This window comes from Carcharodon carcharias, chromosome 6 (assembly GCF_017639515.1).
Source record: "Carcharodon carcharias isolate sCarCar2 chromosome 6, sCarCar2.pri, whole genome shotgun sequence".
Classification (NCBI taxonomy): Eukaryota; Metazoa; Chordata; class Chondrichthyes; order Lamniformes; family Lamnidae; genus Carcharodon; species Carcharodon carcharias.
The window spans coordinates 16968744-16991235 of NC_054472.1; the positions used below are offsets into that span (position 1 = coordinate 16968744).

A 22492-nucleotide genomic window follows, 5' to 3' on the forward strand; every position below is an offset into this window, starting at 1 on the left:
CATTGTCCTCCCTTGTTTCCTCTGAGAAAGAGGTTTGTCGCTGATCGGTGTGTTGCACATGGCTAATGTGGGACTTTAGTCTCTCAATTAACCAATAATGAAATGACATACACTTTTGATATTTTCAGTATTTTGAGTTGCCTCATTTGCTACTATGAAACTCCTAAAAACAGCTAAGATTTCAAGAACAAAAATTTATTTTGAAGTCCCTACCACTGAAATGGTCCAACTGCGTATCTTTTCGACATCCCTCAAGCAGTATTGCCAAGATACCAAGCTCTTCATGTTAATATACAATTGATTCCACAGAGCAAGGATGGCCTCGTAATACTGATCAATTCTGATTTCAAAGAACAAAATAAAGCATAATTTAACAATCACAGCACCCAAACTGTACTTAACTTTAAACAACAAATGACAGAACTTGGGAAATAGTTTCTTACTTGTTCGCAAGCTCAATTGCACCAGGATTTGGAGGTGGGATGAGAAGGCAAACAGACGGAACCATCATTTCCATCCCACCAGGTCCTATCACCCTCCACTTACTGCGTTGTGAGTTGTCCAACAAAATACATTCATTTCCCCTATGGACAACCCTCTGAAAAATAAAAATTAAAAGAGAATTAATATATTAGAATTGTAGCAAAATTATTTAAAAGCATATTTTGACTCCTCAAGGAATGAACAATGAAGTAAATTTTAGTGTTGCTGAAAAAAAAGAGACACAAAGAAGCTTTTCATCTTGCACTCATCAGGCCACTTCGCAAGAATACTAATATAAGCAGAAAACAACAATTTATACTGCATGTGAAGAGTGCTGATTGGTTGGCAAGTAGACTCTGGTAGAGACATTGCCATGGAGAATGGACCAGTAATGATGACTCATTCCTCAGGGTAATGCCTTGACCAATCAGGGCCAAGCTGCCTAGTTTAAATTTCAAACAATGCTTGGCAGTTAACTGTCAGTCACCATCACTGGTGCATTCTCCATGGCAACGCCCCTTGCCAACCAATCAGCATTCTCTTAACATACAGTATAAATTGTTGTTTTCCCCTTATATTGGTATTTTTGCAGAATGTCCTGATAAGTGCATGACGAAAAGCTTCGGACATGTCTCCTTTTTCAGCAATACTCAAGTTCTATACTATCAAATGACTAGAAGTAAATTTCGTCACTATTTAGCATATTGGTTCCAGTAAGCTATAGGAAATTTTTACTTAAACAAACACACTTCAATATTTAATAAAATGTTTCCTGGGAGATACTTTTAATTCACAATCTCAAACAGTTCTCAATCACTAACATGTAAAGTGCCAGTGCAGTCAGCTTCTATTAATTTAAAATTGCTTAATTTGCATTACTGGATAATTCAACTGGCACTTTAAAAAATAGCCTTCAATGCAGTTTTATTATAATGGCTTATTCAAATTACTCAGTAATTCAAAATTTATGGTGTAAAAAAATGTCAATTGTACTGCAAACTAATATGATATAAAGCAAAAAAATCTACAGACATAAACTAAGTTTAGCAAAATGAATTTTAGAAATTATGCTGTACAAGCCCACCACTACCATCATAATGGGCCTGGCCTGACTCTAGTCAGATCAGAAACTCATTTGAATTGACACTAATTTTAGCAAAAATATGACCTCATACTAATAAATATTTTATTAATGTCACAAATAACGTTATCAGTTTATATCCAAGGACTGGTTACCTAGGCATAACACCTAAAAAAATTAATTTCGACACCTGAATATTCCAGAGTCACCATATTTGAACTCATTTTACAATTGACTAAACAAATATAGGAAAGATACAAAAGGAAATCATAGTAAATTAAGAGATAGAACACTTAATGGATTTTTGTGGTGCTCAATTCAGTAGTGTTGAGGAAAGTTTTTAATACTCCCATTTTTTCTATTTAACAAAATTACATAATGGATACTAAATACAAAAAAAGTGCTGGAAATACTCGGCTGGTCATGCAGCATCTGCAGAGAGAAACACATTTAATGTTTCAGGTCAAGATGACCTATCATCAGATGAAAGGTCATCGTGACCTGAAGCGTTAACTCTTTCTTTCCACAGATGCTGCCCAACCTGCTGAGTATTCCAGCATTTTGTGCTTTTATTTCAGATTTCCAGCATCCGCAGTATTTTGCTTTTGTATACAATGGGGTAGTTTCTTATTTTGACTAGACATATCCCACATATTCCAATGAATTGGATTGTGATAACAATATAAAGCAAGCATATTCTCTTACTGCATTCTACAGTGAGCATGCTTTACTGGTCCAAATATACACAAGAAGTATAATCTACCAGCCAGTCTCACAGATCTTAAAATAGAAATCCCAATGTGCACTGCTGTTTTAAAGATTTACAAAAGTGATTGAACTGACAAGGATCAGTTAGCAAAATGCTCAGCAGAAATTATACCTGATCCTGTTTGTAGTCACAAAGAGCCTTGAGGACAATTTGGTTCGGGGCCCGATGATCAGTACTAATAGAGGGATTGCGTGGTTTCAGTTGTACTATCTTCTTTGATTTGTTTACCAGGTTTGACACCTGTCTTCTGTATTCATGAATTTTCTCTTGATCTCTCTGCCAAAGTAAAACAAAGAAAGCATATTAATAAATGAAAAACTCAAAAGCCAAATTGTAAGAAACAAGGCACTGGGGATCACATGTTCCTATAAATGTGCTACTGCATTACAGTAGAAGTCGAGAGGCCCAAGACTCTAAGTACATAGAAACCATTCAATTTGTATGCTTGAATACTGGCTAATGTCTCATGCTTTGGCATTCCAGAAAGAATTTAAACAAAAGTAATGGCCCATAAAGGTAGTTGCTCTGATTGCTTGAATCCCTCCTTCCCCTGCCACCATTGAGCTGAACTACTGCTTAGTTTGGTATTGCAGGCTATTAATATGACTTGGGGCATACCTGGTACAGGCCAGTGTATTAGCAGAGGCCAGCATCAGAAAACAGAAGTAAAATGCAGCTGCAGATCTCACTATCAATCCTCAGGCTTTCTGGCTGTTCTTGGACACCACCAGTCAGAGACACCCAGCTCCCCTCTCCCATGGAAACTCCTGTGCAATGCAGAGGTGCAGGAGATGACACATACCATAATAGGTCTCCACCCCTTTACACCTGGAGAAAGGGCGCTCCACAAGGCAAAGCACAGGAAAATCAGACCCAATGTTTAATTTTCAGATCTTTAGAAAATTCAACTAACATTGGAAATCTCTACTTTAAAATTATTTATTAAATACCTCTGATTCTGCAATCATCTTTTCCAATTGCTGCAGTGATGTTGACCTATCACAGGCATATTTCTTTCTTAGGGAGTCCTGCATTTTCTTCAATGAGTTTTCAGTTGCTTGAGCATCCTCAAAAAACTATAAAATGAAAAGAGCATGGGAGTTAATATATATGAGCATGAACAGAATCTCACAAATGAATAATGAAGAATGCAATTTAGCCAATAAATTTGTGTCTTTTGACACCTAACCACTTCCGTAAACAGCTTTTCCCCTTCATTGGTGCCATAGTTGATTGAGGGTGTGAATCCACAGGGCAAAGTGAATAACATTAGTTCTGCTTTCTTCCACCTCGCCGTGCCCCATCCGCAACAGCCAAAGTAAAAACATCTGCTATCGTAAAGCAAGCAACGGAATAGCCCTACAAGTACCCCAACTGATAGGACACGCATTATTTTCAAATTTAAGTTACATTGACTGATCTGCTGAACCAGATAGTATACCTGGAAATAACTGGAGTTTTCTTTCAGATGAACTTCAATGCACTTGGTAAGCTGGAGAATCCAACTCCACTGTGTCTGTAGAGTATCGATATAGGCCTAAAATTCAAAAAAAGTATACAATTTTCTCTATTAATATATATTCTGCAGATTCAATAAAAAAATCAGATGATAAAATACAAATGTATAATTTGCTATGATTATTTTTATACAAGCTAGAAGTTATCAATATCATTTTGAGTCCTGCTGTCCTGATACATGTTTCTGAAGGCAGTAAATATGATATATATGTACATATGTTCAGGAGGTACCATAGTGCACTACTGATTTGGAAAACACTATGTAGCTGTCAGTGATCTTATAAAACTTCACAAGTTTCTCCCAGTGCTGGGGAACCTGCAGTTTATTTCCAGCTCTTCTGTTTTCATTCATATATTCAGCATTTGCTGCTTTGTATCTGTGGGGCTTTTACACAGAAAAATAAAATCAAAACCTGTGTTCTTCAAAAACTATAAACTAGGTTACTTTTTTTTTTAAATGTGATGGCATTGTCAAAGTGAAGCTGACACTTCCATACGTCCAGTGTACAGGAGAGCAAAAATGAGAAATGTTAACTGACAATTCAAAGCCAATTTAATTCTTTTTAAAATCAAGATAAATAAAATATAAGTTAAAGGCAAAAAATATGGTCCAAAGGTTCCCACCAGGACAGATATGTTCTAATACAAAGGCTTTGATCAAATTTCACATTAAGTAATTCCTGCAATTCAAGGGATGCAATTTCGCCAATTATAGGCTGACAGCATTTGTTCCATTGGAAGTAATTGTAATTTACATTGAAAATAGTAAATGGGGTTGACAATTTGCTTTGTGGCTTCAGGCAGCAACTGTATCTGTTTTATTGCAAGATGAAGCCTCTCGAAGATTTTTTTAAAAGAACAAGCATGAAAATTATTTTTTTGGTCTATACATACTGACTCTTAAAAAAGTGGAGTTTAATATTGGAGCCCATGTACTGTAACAGGATTTACTCAGGTCAAAATTGAATACTAAACGCTTATTTCTAGGATTTTCCAGAACATACACATGTGGCACCTCTAGCCTGGAAATAACAGCAAGAATACAAACACTTAACATGCTTTTAATCATATTTAATTTAACATTATATCAAGATAGAAGATGAATGGTGGGTAAAGCCTTCATGGAGATATCAAATAACACAATTTCCATCCAACAAATGCTACATGTGTTGTGCCAAGTTCAAGACCCAAGAGTTCAGCAATTATTTCTGCCCCACTTTTGTATCAAACTCTTGCCTGCTGGGGCATTAATTCACTTATTTTAAATACATCCATTAAAACAGCAAAGGAATTTGATACAATTGTGGCATCCAATCTAATTTTCAGGCTTGTATCAATTGTTACTAGCATCTTGTACAGATATCTAGGTAATGAATGGTGATCATGCTCCACATTCGAGAATGTGTAGAAGTGCTTTCACTTCCCTATCTCTAAATCTGATAGTAAACTTCATTGACAAGACTTAGTCAAGATTTACAGTGCCCCTAAATGATTGATTAACCAGGCACCCCCACCTCAATCTTGTCAGCTGCAGGATGATTATTTGCTACTAGCTGGTCACCTTCTTGTTTGAGTCTGTTTAATTGCTTTTCCTTTTCTTCCAACTGGCTCATCATCATCTAGCAAAAGCAAGTAAAATTTAAATAATTAAACATAGGTTGCACACAAGCAAAGCAGTAAACAGTCGCTTGGTAGTGGAGACCTTTAATATTGATGAAGAGAGAGACCTGTGACAAAGGTTTTTGTCTTGCACTCACCAGGACAAATGCAAGAATGCCAAATTTCAAACGTTCACAGAAGTTTATACTAGAAGAGAAAAACGTGCTAATTGTTTGGCAAGTGAATTCTGATTGACTGAGGCATTACCATGGAGAAAGCACGAGGGAATTATAGGCTCCCCAAGCTCCTGGGCAATTCAATAAAGACGAAAGGCTTAAACATATTGCTTTCGCTTGCAGAGACAACAGGACCAATATGTTCCGAAATTGAGGCCCAGTCTAATCGTCTGATTTATGGATTTCAAAGGGAGTTAAAAGGGGCTATTTCAAAACACGAAGCACAATCCAGATGCTGTTCTATCAGAAAGCATTTCAGCTTCTCCACCATACTCTGGCTCCTCAATGTTCCACTTGTTGGTTATATATTTCTTTTTTAAAAATTGCCAGTTTGTTTTTCCATAATTTCCTGGCCAATTCCTCCATTCCATTGGATAGTAGTGTACGGTTGGCATTCATATAAATTTGTGTTCATTACCACAGGTTAATTATGCAGGATGTAAATACTATGGCAACTCCATAAGAGTGCATAAAACAAAACAAATCTGAAATACTGAAAGGCTGGACAGGCTTTTCTATAGAGGCTTTTAAAATTATGAAGAAGCCTGACAAGGTAGATGTAAAGAAGATGATTCTAGTTGTGGCGCTTCCAAAAGTAAGGGCCATAAATATACAATAGTTACTAATAAATCCAGTTAAGGGTTGAGAAAATTCTTTATCTGGAGTGGTTAGAATGTAGAACACATGGAGTAGGTGAGATGAAAAGCATGGATGCCTTTAGGGAAACCTAGATAAGTACATGATAAAGGAATGGAATGGTATGCAGATAGGGTTTAAATGAAGTAGGGTGAGAGGTGCCTCAGATGGAACATAAACAATTGCACTGACCATCTGGACTGAACGGCCTGTTTCTGTGCTGTACTTTCTATGTTATACAATTAGGCAAGGAGAGCAACACATCCAATTTGTGGATCAATTTCTTTTGATTTAAAGATAATGTGAGGCCGGCATTGGCCTCCATATCCAATCTTTCCTGGTCATACAAGGCTTCATGAATGGAATGCTAGCTTACAATTTTATCCCAAGATATAATGCTGGTTATAGGTTAATGATGACTGAAAACTAAAAAAAGACTTTGACTTAAGAGTGAACCTTTTCTTGGGTTATTTTATTGGATCAAAGTTCCAACTTTGAAAGCATGACATTTGCCAATAATTTAAAATTTCACTGCCAGGAAATTTGGGGAAAGATGGTGAGACGAGCATGAAAAAGAAACTGGAGTAAAAAATGGTACATGGACAGAAGTAATAATTCTACTTGCCCAGCCATGAGTGCTTGTTTTCATTTAAGACTGGCTCAGTAAAGCCAGCCAGTTAGCAAATACCACTCCTTTTTAAAAAATGCTTGGCATCAACACACGTGCAGATTTCTGAAGTAAACACAAAGATTGATTTCTATCTTCAGCATGAATGGTGCCACCCTCATCCAACCCTACTGGTTGAATTATTTTTATGGGGAGGGTGGGCCGCAGGAAGATAATTTACAATTCTAACTTGTATCTGTAGAATGCAGCTTTGGTGAGTTTTATGGTGCTCTAAAATATATAGACTTACAGAGAAAGCTTCTTGTTTTTCAGCAATCTTTGTGTTCTTATCACTCCAATCGTGAACAAGTTCTTCTTCTTCACGTTCATTGATCCACATAATTTCCTGGCTGGTGGCTGAAATGATGTCCTGGAGCTTTCTTAGTTGATCAAGCCTATCCGCTGAAGCTTTCTAGCATGCATGTAAAAATTAACACTCATTATTTGTTCAACTAAATTATCAAGAACATCTTTTAGCTTTACGAACGACTTATGCTTACCAAAATGTTTTCGTATTCACTTTCCATTGCTAGTATGCTTTCTCTGTTGTTGTCAGAATAGTTGCCTTTCTAGGAGAGGAAGGCAAAGCAATCAGAACTTCTGAATACACAAGCATCATTAGATATTTGGTTTGCAATATCATCAGAAAAGTGGCATTAGTAATTAGACAGTGGGATCCAGATATAATGATCAATTTGGCAAACTGATTAAACAGTCACTGTATCTAATTAAGTATTTACTGCAGATCAAGACTCTTGCGATCCTCAAATCCACATTGAGGCGAAATTAAGCAGCAAATAATTTAACGGGAACTTCTTTTGTATCATACAAGACCCTTGCTGATGATACCAGCTCAGTACATCCATGTCTTGTGCAGTTTGCTCCAACCAGAAAACAAGCTTGTTGGAATTTGCCACAACCAGTAAATCAGAAAGACCCATTATTATCTGGATCTCCCAGACACAGATTTTAGCAAATCTAAGTTACTTCTGGATTTCAGCCACAAGGACAAGAACATTATTCCAAGAGGTAAGTAGGAGGGATTTTAACCTTCAATGACAGGCAGCAAATGCAACAATAAGCATCAGCCACACATTATATACCTGTGTTTGGAAAGTCATAAAACAAAATCAGGAGGGCTGCACAACAGGCTGCCACTAGTTTCTCACCTGGTGGTGAAAATTAAAATCTAACCCACGCAAAGCTTAGTACAATATAAAAGAGGCTTTTAAAAGTAATCTTTCAATTCCATACAAAGCTTTACTGTTAAGGTAAGGCAGGCATCTGCAGGACAGCACAAGTGACAATTAAAGGTTAACATCCTAAGCTGTATTTGTGCAAATTGGGTATTGGGTCATGTGGCACTTACATTAGCCGGCAAAGATTTACCATTCTAGTTCTGCAAATACAGTGGGCTTGAAATTCATTCCACTCTGCTTGCATGCATCCAGTGCACGGCTGAACTAGGAGGCCAGCATGTCAATGAAAAATTGTGCCTCATTGTAATACTTGCAGCGAGCTACAGGTACCTGGTGCTCCTCTAAAGAATGATGGAGGCCCAAGCAGGGGCCATGGGCCACTGATTAAGTCACCGTAGAACTGGAAAATGAGTCTGAAGATGCCTTGTATTCTTGACCTATGCAATTTAGGTTCACTTTACTTCTAGTGTGAAAAATCCTAATTGTGCAGCAGTCTCACTTCAAAGCAGCAACAGCACAGCTAAGTGAACTAAAACGTATTTTGCAGCACATTGGAATATTTATGAGATACACGTAAAATATTATTAACTGAGGTCAATGCTAAATGCCCTTTCTTTTCCTAACCGTAAACTATATTGTGGAAACAAACCACTTTCATATCTGCTTATCAAGTCCCTTTTAGTGGGGTGGTACTGTTGAGTAGATAAACTTAACGAAAACTTTAAAAGTTACCAACAGAGGGCAGTGTGTCATCTAGCATTCATAATCTTGCAAATTTAACAATTTTACCAAGATGGTCATCTCCAGGGATAGTCTATAAAACCATAGGGGACCAGCAATAAAAATTGTAATAGTTACAAAATTCCAGTCCTCAATGCTGGCAGTAAACCTTCCAAGACTTTGGAGCTATTTGCCAAGGCAGTGGTTCTCATAACACAACAACGGCCCTCATACATGACTCCGGGACCGTTTGCAGCCCACCTCCTCAACTGTACTACAAGGTAAACCATCTGCTGCACATCTTTGCTGTCTGCTCACAGCTGGCTTACACATGGGATGCTACTAGAGCCAAGAGACAACACCAGTTTCTTTCTATCTTCTAACCCTAAACCAGAGTAAAACTGTTGGTGCCTTCCCAGCATCCCTCCAGCTGTACTTTGAAATATGGAAATAACTACCTGGTAGCTCTATCCCCTATGCGAGGAATGGCACCGTCCACAGTAAAACATGTTGGAATATTCCAATATGACTTGAAGCAAGACACTTCCTGGGCCTGTAGCTCTCAGCAAAATATTAGCTACATTGCATTAAGACACAATGATGTTCTTAAGTTCTTCATTAATTCTCAGTTTCAATTATAAAAAGTGCCTTTGTCATCTACTTTACTGCTCTTCTTAAATACTTCCATCATAAGCTTAATACTTGTTAGACTATTTCTGATTACATATCATGCTCCTTTATAAATGTTAAAAATGATAAATCTGTAGCTTCACATGCGGTTCATCCAAAAATGGAATCTCCTCATAACCAATAACACATGCAATGAACTTCCACTTCTGTAGTCCCATACAGCGATCTTCCATTTACTTTAATGGGCTGCAACTCAGCGCCACTGCAGCAGCAGAAACCTCAGCCAATATACTTTTCCAATCTCAGAAGATTTTAACTCAAGACAGTGGAACAATATCAGGAAATGAATTTTTCCAGTTTGCTTGAAAACCAAACATTCCATTTTTGGCAGGGTCTCTGGTAACAAAGGCTAGTTTGGAGAATATTTTGGAAGTACAGACCTTCTTTCAGGAATACTGTTCCAAGTGCAGTAGTAACCTTCTTTCCATATATGCTTCCATTATAGTGAAGCATAATTTTGAAGGAAAATATTCAACAACGACTTTGCATAATTACCAGTTCCATTTTGGCTCTATCTATTTTCCAGCGAAAGTCTTCTAGGCTCCTATGGTACCTTCTTTGCTCGTTTATCTGGTGCTCTACCGAGGTTGCATCTACTCCCCATTCTTGAGTGTCTAAAACATGCTGTATAGAAAAAGAGATCAATTTAAGCATAATATTTATGATCTGCTTTCCTATTGCATAAGGCTAATTGTGATTTAGGTGGCTTTTAACTATTATTGAAATAATTTGGTCCACGTTTTGACTTACATTAGGAATTAGACCAGAGAGAAAAAAAATCAAACCTTGGACACAGTTCTGGCCATGTGGTCCACAAGATCAAGCATAAAAATCAATACCAATGACCTTGACTGCATTTAGCTTCCCTATGCAACCTAAGCAGAAAAGCCTATAGACAGATGTCTGCCCTAAAAACAGCCATGGGAAATTTACCCCTCTCTCCCTTCAAATTCCCAATCCACCTCTGGCAGTGATTTCGCTGCCCCCCGCCCCCAACCCCACCGCCACCCCAGGAGATAATCCAGGCCATAAAACTAGACTCTGTTTTGAAACTCTTTAAACTGCTACTCAACAACACAATTTCACTCTCCTCCCACTGACACCAAAACCTCAAGCGTCCATGTCGCCCTGCACAACATGTCTCAGGGTTCTGTATTGCTTTGACCTACCTATCTGCAGACTGTTCTTCCAATGTTACACTGGAAAATGCACATCACTGTATTGTGGACTAGATAGCAAGAGCTCTATATAATGTAAAGCACAATTACTCAACCAATTTAATTAGCCTAACAGAATAATGAGTATGGTGTGGCTTTTTAATCAGTAATAAAATTAATTTATAGCTGAATAAATCGTTGTGTAGATGAGCATAGAATGGCATGTGCAGAAATGATTAAGTTGATATTGCAATGGTGTCAGAAGGCATATGGCATCATAACTGATATTATAATATTACCTCCTGGAATTCCATGACGTCCATGCTTGGAGTAAAAGGATGGTGAGGCTATGTGGAGGGGAGGATGGAATCCAAGAAAGGACAGCATCTAGAGCACAGGCAGCACCCATGTTGTGGGTGCTGTCACAACTGACTGGGGATAGTGCACTGCAATATCAAGCCCCACTGCTCCCCAAACCACAACAACCATGAAAAAAGTTTGACCAACCCACCTAATTATTTAATTTAGGTTTACAGAATATGAGGTTTGTAAACTTAATAAGTAAATAGCTGTTTATTGAACAAACTGTCGTTAACCAGTGGCAAAAGAAAGAAATATGAAGTGTTAATTTCTAACTCTATAACCTAAACTCGACTCCTTCTTAAATCACTATACACAAACATACAAGACATACAAATACAGGGATTTTAAAGGTGGGATAAAGCAGTTCAGTAGCTCCAATTCCAGAGTACAGGATTTGGTGGGTTGATTTTGATCCATGTCTTCCAAATTCCTAAGTTCTTGTTGACAACCTGAGGTGGTTTTCCAGCACTTTCAGTATTTAGTTCACTGGTTGAGCATTTGCCTTTCAATGTCTCTAACAGTGATTTTCCCCCTCTGCCTCTTGACAGGGGTTTTCAGAGAGAGCAGGTTATAGAGTTATGAGGAGAAAAAACCAGCTAGCTATTATTGTTGGATTACTGGAATCTTACACACACAGGAGAGAGGGGTTTTAAGTCTTTTTTCTTTAGGGCTAGGAGCCATTCTGCTGCACTGCTCTCACACAAACCCTGGTCACCTGGTCAGGAGCCAATTAAAACAATGCTGCCAAGCAACTCCCCATTAGACCAGGCTCCTCCTCAGCACCATCCTGTCTTTCATGGCACACTGTTCCCGGACAGCAACACTGTATTCATCTCTCATCCTGTTCCAGTGGGCATGTCCTTCAAACTGCAGCCATTGTAATTTTAATCCACAATCCAACAGAAATAAAAAGATATGTTCTTTACATGCCTCCACCCTTAAAAGTGACGAAACGCCATTTCAAAAATGCATTTCATCACAAGGTAAGTGACACATGCTCAATAAAACACGAGACTTACTTCCATTCATTCTTCCTCCCCATTTTACAATAGTCAACATTTCTTACCCCTTTAACTTATTTCAATATTTTACACCCAGGACAATGCATCTGCGATCACATTATCTTTGCCAGCAATATGAACATTCTTTACATTGAATGCTTGAAACAATAGACTCCATCTAAACAATCTCGCATTTTGAGTTTTAAACTTTTCAGTGAACCCCAGTGGATTATGGTGTGTAGATTAGTGTTTCTTTGTTATCGTGTCGGACATAAACTTCAACGTGTTGAAGAGAAAACAACAATGCTAGAGTTTCTTTTTCAACCCTAGAATGCTTCATCTGGTATTGATTTCGTTTCTTGGAAAAGTACCCCACCCGCTTCTCTATCCCTAATTTATCTTGACAGCACCTACCCCCAAGTCGCTAGCATCAATTGCCATTTTAAAAGGTTTGGTAAAGTCAGGTGCGGCCAACACTGGCTCATTTATTAAGATTGCCTTCAGCTTTTTAAAAGGGTGGTCAGCATTCTGCTAACTATACCACTTTTGCCTGTTTTCTCAACAAATTGGTGAGAGGTTCAGCTATTGAGCTAAAGTTAGGCACAAACGTTTTATCAAACACACATATTCCCAAAAACCTCGTGATTTTTTGTTTAGTTTTAAGATTGGGGAATTCCATTAGAGCATTCACTTTTGCTCATCTTGGCAACACTTACCCTCGTCCAATAATGTGACCTAGGTAAGTTACCTTTGCTTTTTCAAATTCGCGTTTGGCCAGATTTATGAAGCCAGCCAATTGCAATTGCTTACACAGATCCTCTAATTGCCTTACATGTTCTTCCCATGTGTTACTATATGTTATGACATTGTCTAAATAAACCACACAGTTATGTACTTCAGCTACAACTTGATTCATAAGTCTCTGGAATGTAGTTGGGGCGTTATTAAACCAAAATGGCATGAGTCAACATTGATACAATCCACTTGTTGTAACTAAGGCGGATATTTCTTTAGCCCTTGATGTTATTGGCACTTGCAAGTACCCCTTCAACTGATCAATTTTGGAAAGAAATAAGGCAACCCTGTCAATGCAATCTTCTAACCAAGGAATTGGGTACAAATCTGTCCTCATTACTGCATTCACTTTCCACTAAGACCATAAGATGTAGGAGCAGAAGTAGCCATTCGGCCCATCGGGTCTGCTCCACTATTCAATCAAATCCTCAACTCCACTTTCCTGCCTTTTCCCCATAACTCTCGATTCCCGTACTAAGTAAAAATCTGTTAATCTCCACCTTGAATATACTTAATAACCCAGTCTCTACAGCCCTCTGCGATAAAGAATTACACAGATTATCTACCCACAGAGAGAAGAAATTCCTCCTCATCTCTGCTTTAAATGGGTGCCCCTTACTATGAGGTTATGCCCTTTGGTCCTGGATTCTCACACAAGGAGAAACAACCTGTCAGTATCTATCCTGTCAGGCCTCCAAAGAATCTTATGTTTCAATAAGGTCGCCTCTCATTCTAAACTCCAATGAGTACAGACCCAACCTACTCAACCTCTCCTCATTAGAAAATCCCTCCATCCCCGGGATCAACCTAGTGAACCTTCTCTGGACTGCCTCCAATGCCAGTATTCCTTCCTTAGATAAGGGGATCAAAACCATTCACGCTATTCTAGGTTTGTTCTAACTAGTGCCTAGTAAGACTTTCCTATTTTTATACGCCATTCCCTTTGAAATAAAGGCAAACATTCCATTTGCTTTACCTATTACCTGAACTTGTATGCTAGCTTTTTGGGATTCATGCACGAGGACCCTCAAATCCTTGTGTGTTGCAGCTTTCTTTAGTTTTTCGCAATTTAAATAATATTCAGCTTCTTTATTATTCTTGCCAAAGTGCATAACCTCACATATTCCCACATTATATTCCATCTGCCATGTTTTTGCCTATTCACTTAACCTGTCTATATCCCTCTGTAAACTCTTTGTGTCATCCTCACCTTCCCACCTATTTTTGTGTCATCTGCAAACTTGGCTCATTTTCCTCATCCAAGTTATTAATATATATTGTAAATAATTGTGGCCCCAGGATTGATCCCTGTGGCACTCCACTAGCTATAGGTTGCCATCCTGAAAATGCACCCCCATATCTTAACTGTCTTCTATTAGTTAGCCAGTCCTCTATCCATGCTAATATACTCCGCCAACACCATGGGCTCTTATCTTATTAAATAGCCTTGTGTGTGATACCTTATTGAACGCCTTTTGGAAATCCAAATATATTACATCTACTGGTTCCCCCTTATTTATCCTGCTCAAAGAATTCTAATAAATTTGTCAGGCATGATTTCCCCTTCATGAAGCCATGCTGAATCTGCTTGATTAGATTATGCAATTGTAAATGCTCTGCTCTTACATCCTTTATAATAGACTCCAATATTTTCCCAATGACAGACGTTAAGCCAACTGAGCCATATTTACCCATTTTTTGTCTCCCTCCCTTTTTGAAAAAGGGTGTTACATTGGCAGTTTTCCAATCTCCTGGGACTTTTCCAGAACGTAAGGACACGTGGAAGATTACTACCAGTACATCCACTATCTCTGCAGCTATTTCCTTTAATATCCTAGGATCCAATCCATCAGGTCCAGGTGACTTATAGGCCTTTAGCCCCATTAGTTTCCCGAGAACTTTTTCTCCAGTGATAGTTCTTGTATTTATTTCCTCCCTCTCTTTTGCCCCATGATTATTTAGTACTTTTGGCATGCTATTAGTGTCTTCTACCATGAAGACTGATGCAAGGTATTTATTCAACTTCTCTGCCATTTCCTGGTTCCCCATTATTTCCCCAGCCTCATTCTCTAAGGGGCCTACATTGACCTAGGCCTCTCTCTTCCTTTTTATATATTTAAAGTTCTTACTGTCCGTTTTTACATTACTTGCTAGTTTACCCTCAAAGTTTATTTTCTCCATCTTTATCATCTTTTTGGTAATCTTTTGTTGGTTTTTAAAACTTTCCCAAGTCTCTGGCTTACCACTAGCCTTTGCCACATTGTATGTTTTTTCTTTCACTTTGATACTATCCTTAACTTCCTTTGTTAGCCATGGTTGGTTTATTCCCCTTCCTACAATCCTTCTTCCTCACTGGAATATCTTTGTTTTGAGTCATGAACTACTTCCTTAAATGTCTGCCATTGTTCATCAACCTTCTTTTCTACGAAACTCCTTTCCCAGTCCATTCTAACCAACTCTGCCCTCATTCCTTTGTAATTACCCTTATTTAAATTTAGCACAGTTGTTTCTGAATTAAGTTTCTCACTTTCAAACTGAATGCTAAATTCCACCATGTTATGGTCATTGTTTCCTCGCGGATCTTTTACTCTGAGATCATTTATTAAACCTGCCTCGTTACACGTTACCAGATCCAAAGTAGCCTGATCCTTGGTTGGATCCACAACATATTGTTCTAGGAAACTATTCCGAATACACTCTATGAATTCTTGCTCGTGACTACCTTTGCCAATTTGATTTTCCCAATCTACATGGAGATTAAAGTCACCCGTGATTAATAAACTGCCTTTTTTTAACATGCCCTCATTATTTCCTGATTTAATCTCTGTTCGACAGCATAGCTACTGTTAGCATATCTATAGACTACTCCCACCAGTGTCTTCTTCCCTTTGTCATTTCTTACCTCCACCCATATGGATTCCACATCTTCTGATCCAAGATCATTTCTTGCTATTATACTTATTCCACCTCGCACTAACAAAGCTACCCCACCACCCTTTCCTTCCTGCCTACCCTTTTGAAAAGTCATTTCTCTGAATATTTAGTTCCCAGCTTTGATCTCCTTGTAACCATGTCTCCATAATGGCTATAAAGTCATACCCATTAACCTCTATTTTGTTCCGAATGTGCATTTAAGTAAAGAGCCATTAATTTTGCCATTTTACCATTTTTCCTCCTTTGACCCTATTTGATGTTTTTTTTATGTTTGTACACTCTGTCCCTTCCTATCACACTCTGGGTATCATTACTTAAGTAGCTGCCCTGCAACGCCACCATATCCTTTTGCTTTGTAAGTCTACTTATCCTCTCATCAGGAACCACCCCCCCCCCCCCCACCTCCACCATTCAGTTTAAAGCCCTCTCTACAGCCCTAGTTATTCAATTCGCCAGGACATTGGTCCCAGCACGTTTCAAGTGAAGCTCATCTCACTGGAACAGCTTCCTTCTACCCCAGTGCTGATGCCAGTGCCCCATGAACTGAAACCCATTCCTCCCACACCAATCTTTGAGCCAAGCATTTAACTCCTTGACTTTATTTACCCTATGCCAGTTTGCCTGTGGTTCAGGTAGTAATCCCGAAATTATTACCTTGGAAGTTCTACTTTTTAATTTAGCTCCTGTTCAAATTCTTTCAGCAGAACCTCCTTTCTAGTCCTATCAATGTACTAACATGGACAACGACAACTGGATCCCCTCCTCCCGTTCCAAGGTCCTCTCCAGCCCTGAGGAGATGTCCTTAACCCTGGCACCAGGCAGGCAAAACAGCCTCTGGGACTCACGCTCACAGCTGCAGAGAACAGTATCTATCCCCCTAATTATACTGTCCCCTACCACTATTACATTCCTATTTCCTCCCACCTCTTGAATGGCTCCCTGTCCCACGGTGCCATGGTCAATTCGCTCATCTTCCCTGCAGTGCCCTCTCTCGTCCACAGTTTGCAAGAACCTCATAACTGTTGGACAATTGCATGAGGCTGAGGCTCCTTAAATGCTACACCCTGGGACCCCATACCAGCCTCACCTGCAGTCACACCCTCCTGTCCCTGATCACAGACTAAATTCCAATTATCTAACCTGTGGGGTGTCACCACCTCCTGAAGCAAATGTCCAGGTAACTTTCCCCCTCCCTGATGTGGCACAATGTCTGCAGCTCAGATTCCAGCTCCTTAACTCAAGTCCAAAGTTCCTCGAGCTGCAAACATTTACTACAGGTGTTTGATCCAGATCACCTTGGCGTCCAGCAGCCCCCACATGCTGCAGCAGCAACACATCACCCGTCCTGCCATCACTATTTCATTTAATTAATTAATTAATTACTCTGGTATTCCTGCTCTTTAAACTTTATTGAAATTAATTATTTACACCAGTATCAATCTTATACTTAAGCTATTTTTTAAGAAAGAGAAAATAAAGACTAGAGATCTAAGCACTAACTATAGACCTTAATTTTAATCTAAAGACTAGAAATACTCACCAATCCAACTCATCAATCAGCTGCTCTCCACACTCTTTTTAAATTAAGTCTCCCCACTCTGTTTTAAATTAAGTCAACACTCACCCACTCTGAGGTCTATCCAAAATCTAGTTGATCCATCCGCCTTAGGAACCAGCACTATCGGTGAACTCCAACTGCTTTGGCTGGGCTCAATCAATTGAATCCAGTAGATTCATTTGGAGAATCTCTGGTAGCAAATAGTAAGAAACGTAATCTTTTGTCCCAATCCTTTGGGTATTCATGGCAATAGGTCTTGAGAGTCTGATGGTATCTCTCAAATGCTTCCTGTGTCAGTGGGTGATAAGCGGGTAGACTTTAGTTGTTTGATACCCAAACTGCTGATTATGTCCTCGAAAATTTTAGACATGAAGTTAGAACCTTGGTCAGAATGTATTTCAAGTAGTAAGCCATAATGAGTGAAAAACTGAGTTAACTTTTCCACTATCGTGCCTTAGTTGTAATTGTCTTTAAAGGAATAGCTTCTGGAAATAGGATTATCATATCCATGATTGTAAGGATATACTGATGTCCTGCTTTCATTTTGGGTAATGGTCCTACAATCTACTAATACCCGACTGAATGGTTCTTCAAAAACTGGTATGGATATTAAAGGTGCTGGTTTGATTACATGTTGAGGTTTACCTACTACCTGATACGTATGACATGTTTTACAAAATTGCACTACGTCCTTATGAGGTTTTAGCCAGATAAAATGCCTGTTTATTGACGCATGGGTTTACCATATTCCTACATGTCCTGTCAGAGGAATTTCATGTGCTACTTGCAATATCTCCTTACGATATTTGGGTGGTACCACTATCTGATGAACAACCGTCCATTCCTCATCTGCAAATCTCCACTTCCTCATCAGAACTCCATTTTTAAGGTGATGGCACTCTGGAACTCCTTCCACCTCAGCTTCAGTGTGAGCTGACTATGCTAACTTGTTTAATTCTGGATCTGCTTTCTGAGCTTCAATTAATGAAGACATGCCAAACACGTCCTTTGGATTAGCCTCATCCTTAAACAAAGTTTCGATTACTCTAACATCTGCTCATGGTATTATTCTGACCTCTGGCGATGGGCTTTGTTTAGCCATTGCTCTGGTCACCACACACAATGGAAAAATACCAGAAACTTGTTCTTGTAACTGCTCTGGCTCTTTAGCCTCTCTCGGACTTTCCATAATTATGGGCGAAGCTATAACCTTCACTCCTGCCAAATCACTCCCCAGGAGTAAATCAATTCCATCCACGGGGAAATTCTTAAACACTCCTACAGCCACCCATCCAGACAACAAATCACACTCCAATTGCACTTTGTACAATGGAACCAGGATACGCTCTCCACTTAGACCATTTACCAATGCTTTAGCTTTTATTGAACTCTGGGGGGAAAACTAGACCCTTCTCCAGCAAAAGAGCTTGAGTGACTCCTGTATCCCTTAATATAGTTATGGGTTTAGCTGCATCATTTGTTGAAAAGGGGGTTATCTTTCCTTTAGACTATAACCCTTTATATCTCTCCTCTACCTTATTCACTTCACCTGAATTCACAGTAGTGTTTATCTCTAGACCCTTATTTGTAGTTAAAGCTACAATTTAATCTGTGGCATTTTCTTTTTGAGTTCCCTTTTCAAACTCACTCTTATGAACTCCAATAAGTCTCATGGGTTTCCCTCGCAACTTCCAGCATTCTGAACGAATGTGTCCCACTTTATTACAATGGAAATACTTAGGTTTTGAGGTTCACCTCCCTTCCTGATCTGGGGATGAGATCTCAAGCTATCCATTCTTTACCCTGACTACTTGCTTCCCTTTTACTCTCCCACTTTCTAGCCTTTTCAAATTTATGGAAAAAAGGTTTTGTTTTATGGATTGGCTCAATCGTCAGCCATTATTGCTGCCTGTCTGGCAGTTGCAACCCTTTGGTCTTCAACATGGGTTCTTATTACAGCAGGTAGGGAGTTTTTAAATTCTTCCAAGAGAATGGTTTCGCTGGGAACGTCATAGGTAGTTTCAACTCCTAATGCTTGTATCCACCTGTCAAAACTACTTTGCTTAAACCTTTCAAATTCAATGTAAATTTGCCCAGGCTGTTTCCTTGAATTCTGAAACTTTTGTCTGTGTGCTTCCAGGACCAACTCATAAGCACTCAAAAGGCCTTTTTCACCACATCATAATCCCTAGAAACCTCCTCTGACAGTGAAACATAAACTTCCTCTGCTCTACCTGTCAATTTGCTCTGCATGGACAATGTCCAGTTTTCTTTTGGCCAGTTCATTTGTTTAACTATCTTCTCAAATGAAATAAAGAATGCTTCGACATCCCTTTCCTCAAATTTTGGAAGAGCTTGTACAAATTTAAACATCCCCTAACTGGATTTTAAGTTAAAGGTTTTCTCAAAATCAAAACTTTCCTCAGCAACTGATGTCTCCTTTTTAAAATCCAGGTTTTTAAGCTGCTACTCTCTGCCCCTTTCCTACATTCTCACTTCCATTGCTAACTTTTCCCTCCGCAGATCAAGTTTTCACATTTCTAATTCCCTTTCGTTCTCTCTCTCTCCCTGACACTCTGCCTGTCCTCTTTGAAATGCTCCTTCTCTTTCCTGTTCTTTTTCTTCTGCCTCTGGTTCCAAATTTTTTTATTTGCAACTCAATTTGTGCCCATTCTAATGAACCACCCCTTGGCGAACTCGGTCTCTCGGGTATTCCATCCAATTTCAACTGCTGTGCCATCTCTTCGATTATCTCTGCCTTCCTAGCTTTGGCAGACAATCCTACTCTTAATTTACTCACCAATTTGATTAACCTGGCTTTTGGGATCCTTTGTAAAATCGTCAGGGGCATCTCTTCCACTTGCAGGAAAGCTTTAGGAGTTTCCAGTGTCATCTTATTTTTGACAGTACAAACCTTGTGTTTCCTTTTTGCTTTTACTACTTACTAAATCTATACCCAAATAATCATTGACTTTTGTTCCAAAATATCCCGGACAAGCCCCCAAACTTTGTCACGAATCACTGGAGATAGTGTGCTGCAATATCAAGCCCCCCTGCTCCCTGAGCCATGACTAATGTGAAAAGAGTTTAATCAGCCCAACTAATTGTTTAATTTAGGTTTACAGAAAACAAGCAACTGGTTTGTAAACGTAATAAGTTAATAACTGTTTATTGAACAAACTGTCGTTAGCCAGTGGTAAAAGAAAGAAATATGAACTGCTAATTTCTAACTCTATAACCTAAACTCTAGCCCTTCTTAAATCCCTACACACACACACATACAAGTCACAAAAACATGGATTTTAAGGGAGGGATAAAACAGTTCAATAGCACCAATTCCGGAGTACAGGATTCGGTGGGCTGATTTTGATTGATGTCTCCCAAGTTCCTTTCAGTTGGTGACACGAGATGGTCTTCCAGCACTTTTAGTTTTTAGTTCACTGGTTGAGCACTTGCCTTTCAACATCATCTGACTAATTCCCCTTTGCCTCTTGACAGGGGCTTTCAGAGAGAAAGCAGGTTATAGCGATACAGGGAGAAAGAGTCAGCTAGTTATTATTGTAGGATTACAAGAATCTTACAAACACAGGACAGAGAGATTTTAGATCTTTTTCCTTTCAGGCTAGGAGCTATTCTGCTGCACTGCTCTCACACAAACCCTGGTCACCTGGTCAGGAGACAATTAAAACATTGTTGCCAGATAGTTCCCCATTAGACCAGATTCCTCCTCAGCACCATCCTGTCATTCATTGTATACTCTGTTCCAGGACAGCAACATTATATATGTCTCTCACGCTGTTCCAGCGGACATTATTATGACATAGCTGATGGTAAAGGCTGAGCTATTCAAATCCCAGAGGAAAACATGAAACAAGGGTCATAATCCATTTTTGCAATTTGTATGTATCGAGATGCAGGCTTTGAATTCATTAGTAATAAGACCACCTAGTCTCAAGAGGCTTTTTTTTTAATGAAACTAAACTAAACATTTATTAGTACAAGATGTGTCTACAAAATTGCTACTATAATAACTACAAAAATCCCTTAATTAATTTGATTCTCAGGTAGACCCCCCAGTAAGGCAACAGTAAAACATAGATTTAAAGAAACCCCTGGCAAAGCACACCCTGGACAGTCACATTCAAAATGAGTTTCTTTCAGCTCTGGGTCCTTGCAGACAGAATTGTGGCTTACAGGCTAGAGGCTTTAGATCTTAGAATTCCTCCTCCTTTTTCCAATAGCCTTTATACATGTTTTCCTCTTTGAATGTAAATTCTCATTGTCATTAGGTTTTTTTATAAACTTTAATATTCTAACAATAAAGCCCTTTTATAATACACACTTTATTAGTAAGCTTTACAAAAAATAAACACATTGTTTCTGAGCTTCACCTGGTTAGGTGTAATATTTCACCCACTCCTTTGGATGGTCTATTTAAAAATACAAATTTCCCCCTTTACACCTCACCTTCTATTTCTCTATGTTTATCTAATTACCATTTCAAACCTACTTACCTTCTATACATCAAAGCCTCTAGACCAGCTGGCTTTAACCCAGTTAAGACACACACACACACACACACACAGATAACACTAAACTGTATTTTAAAATAATTTCCAACATTATAGACCTTATTATATCCTCTTGACAACACGTCCTTCAAACTGCAGCCGTTGCAATTTTAATCCACAGTCCAACAGAAATAAAAAGATATGTTCTTTACAGTACCTATGCTAGACAGTCAGTCAACCAAAAGGACTCATATCTAGGATTTTCCTATCAGTATTGTGTAATAAGGTTTCCATTACCCCCTGTGCAGAAAGTGAGATTTACCAGCTATTGGCACATGGTCTGCAGCATCTGGCCATTGGGGTACCTATGAAGGTGACAACTACTCTAAATTTTTATGCAACTGGGTGTTTCCAGGTTGCCTCAGATCATATTCGACAATCAGCAGTGCATTTGGCAAAAACCGTCCTCAGGCATCCATTTCTTTTCATCCATATACCTAAATTATCAGAGGTTGGTGGGGGTGGGGGGAAAACAGGAAAGCACACGAGCAAGAACAAAGAGAAATCAATCATTT

The 22492-nt window shown here is 38.8% G+C and overlaps 1 protein-coding gene across 2 annotated transcripts in view; it reads right to left on the reverse strand.

Moving 5' to 3' along the window:
* Positions 1-22492, reverse strand: part of LOC121278964 (desmoplakin-like) — a 92149-nt gene that overhangs the window by 50167 nt on the left and 19490 nt on the right. For both annotated transcript variants that reach the window (XM_041189591.1, XM_041189590.1), the window contains exons 5-13: positions 10094-10222; positions 7490-7558; positions 7240-7401; positions 5366-5470; positions 3775-3870; positions 3284-3409; positions 2445-2609; positions 444-598; positions 214-340 (exon numbers count right to left, since the gene is read on the reverse strand). In XM_041189591.1, the coding sequence (XP_041045525.1) occupies positions 214-340; positions 444-598; positions 2445-2609; positions 3284-3409; positions 3775-3870; positions 5366-5470; positions 7240-7401; positions 7490-7558; positions 10094-10222 (1134 nt within the window). The remainder of the gene's footprint in view (positions 1-213; positions 341-443; positions 599-2444; positions 2610-3283; positions 3410-3774; positions 3871-5365; positions 5471-7239; positions 7402-7489; positions 7559-10093; positions 10223-22492) is intronic.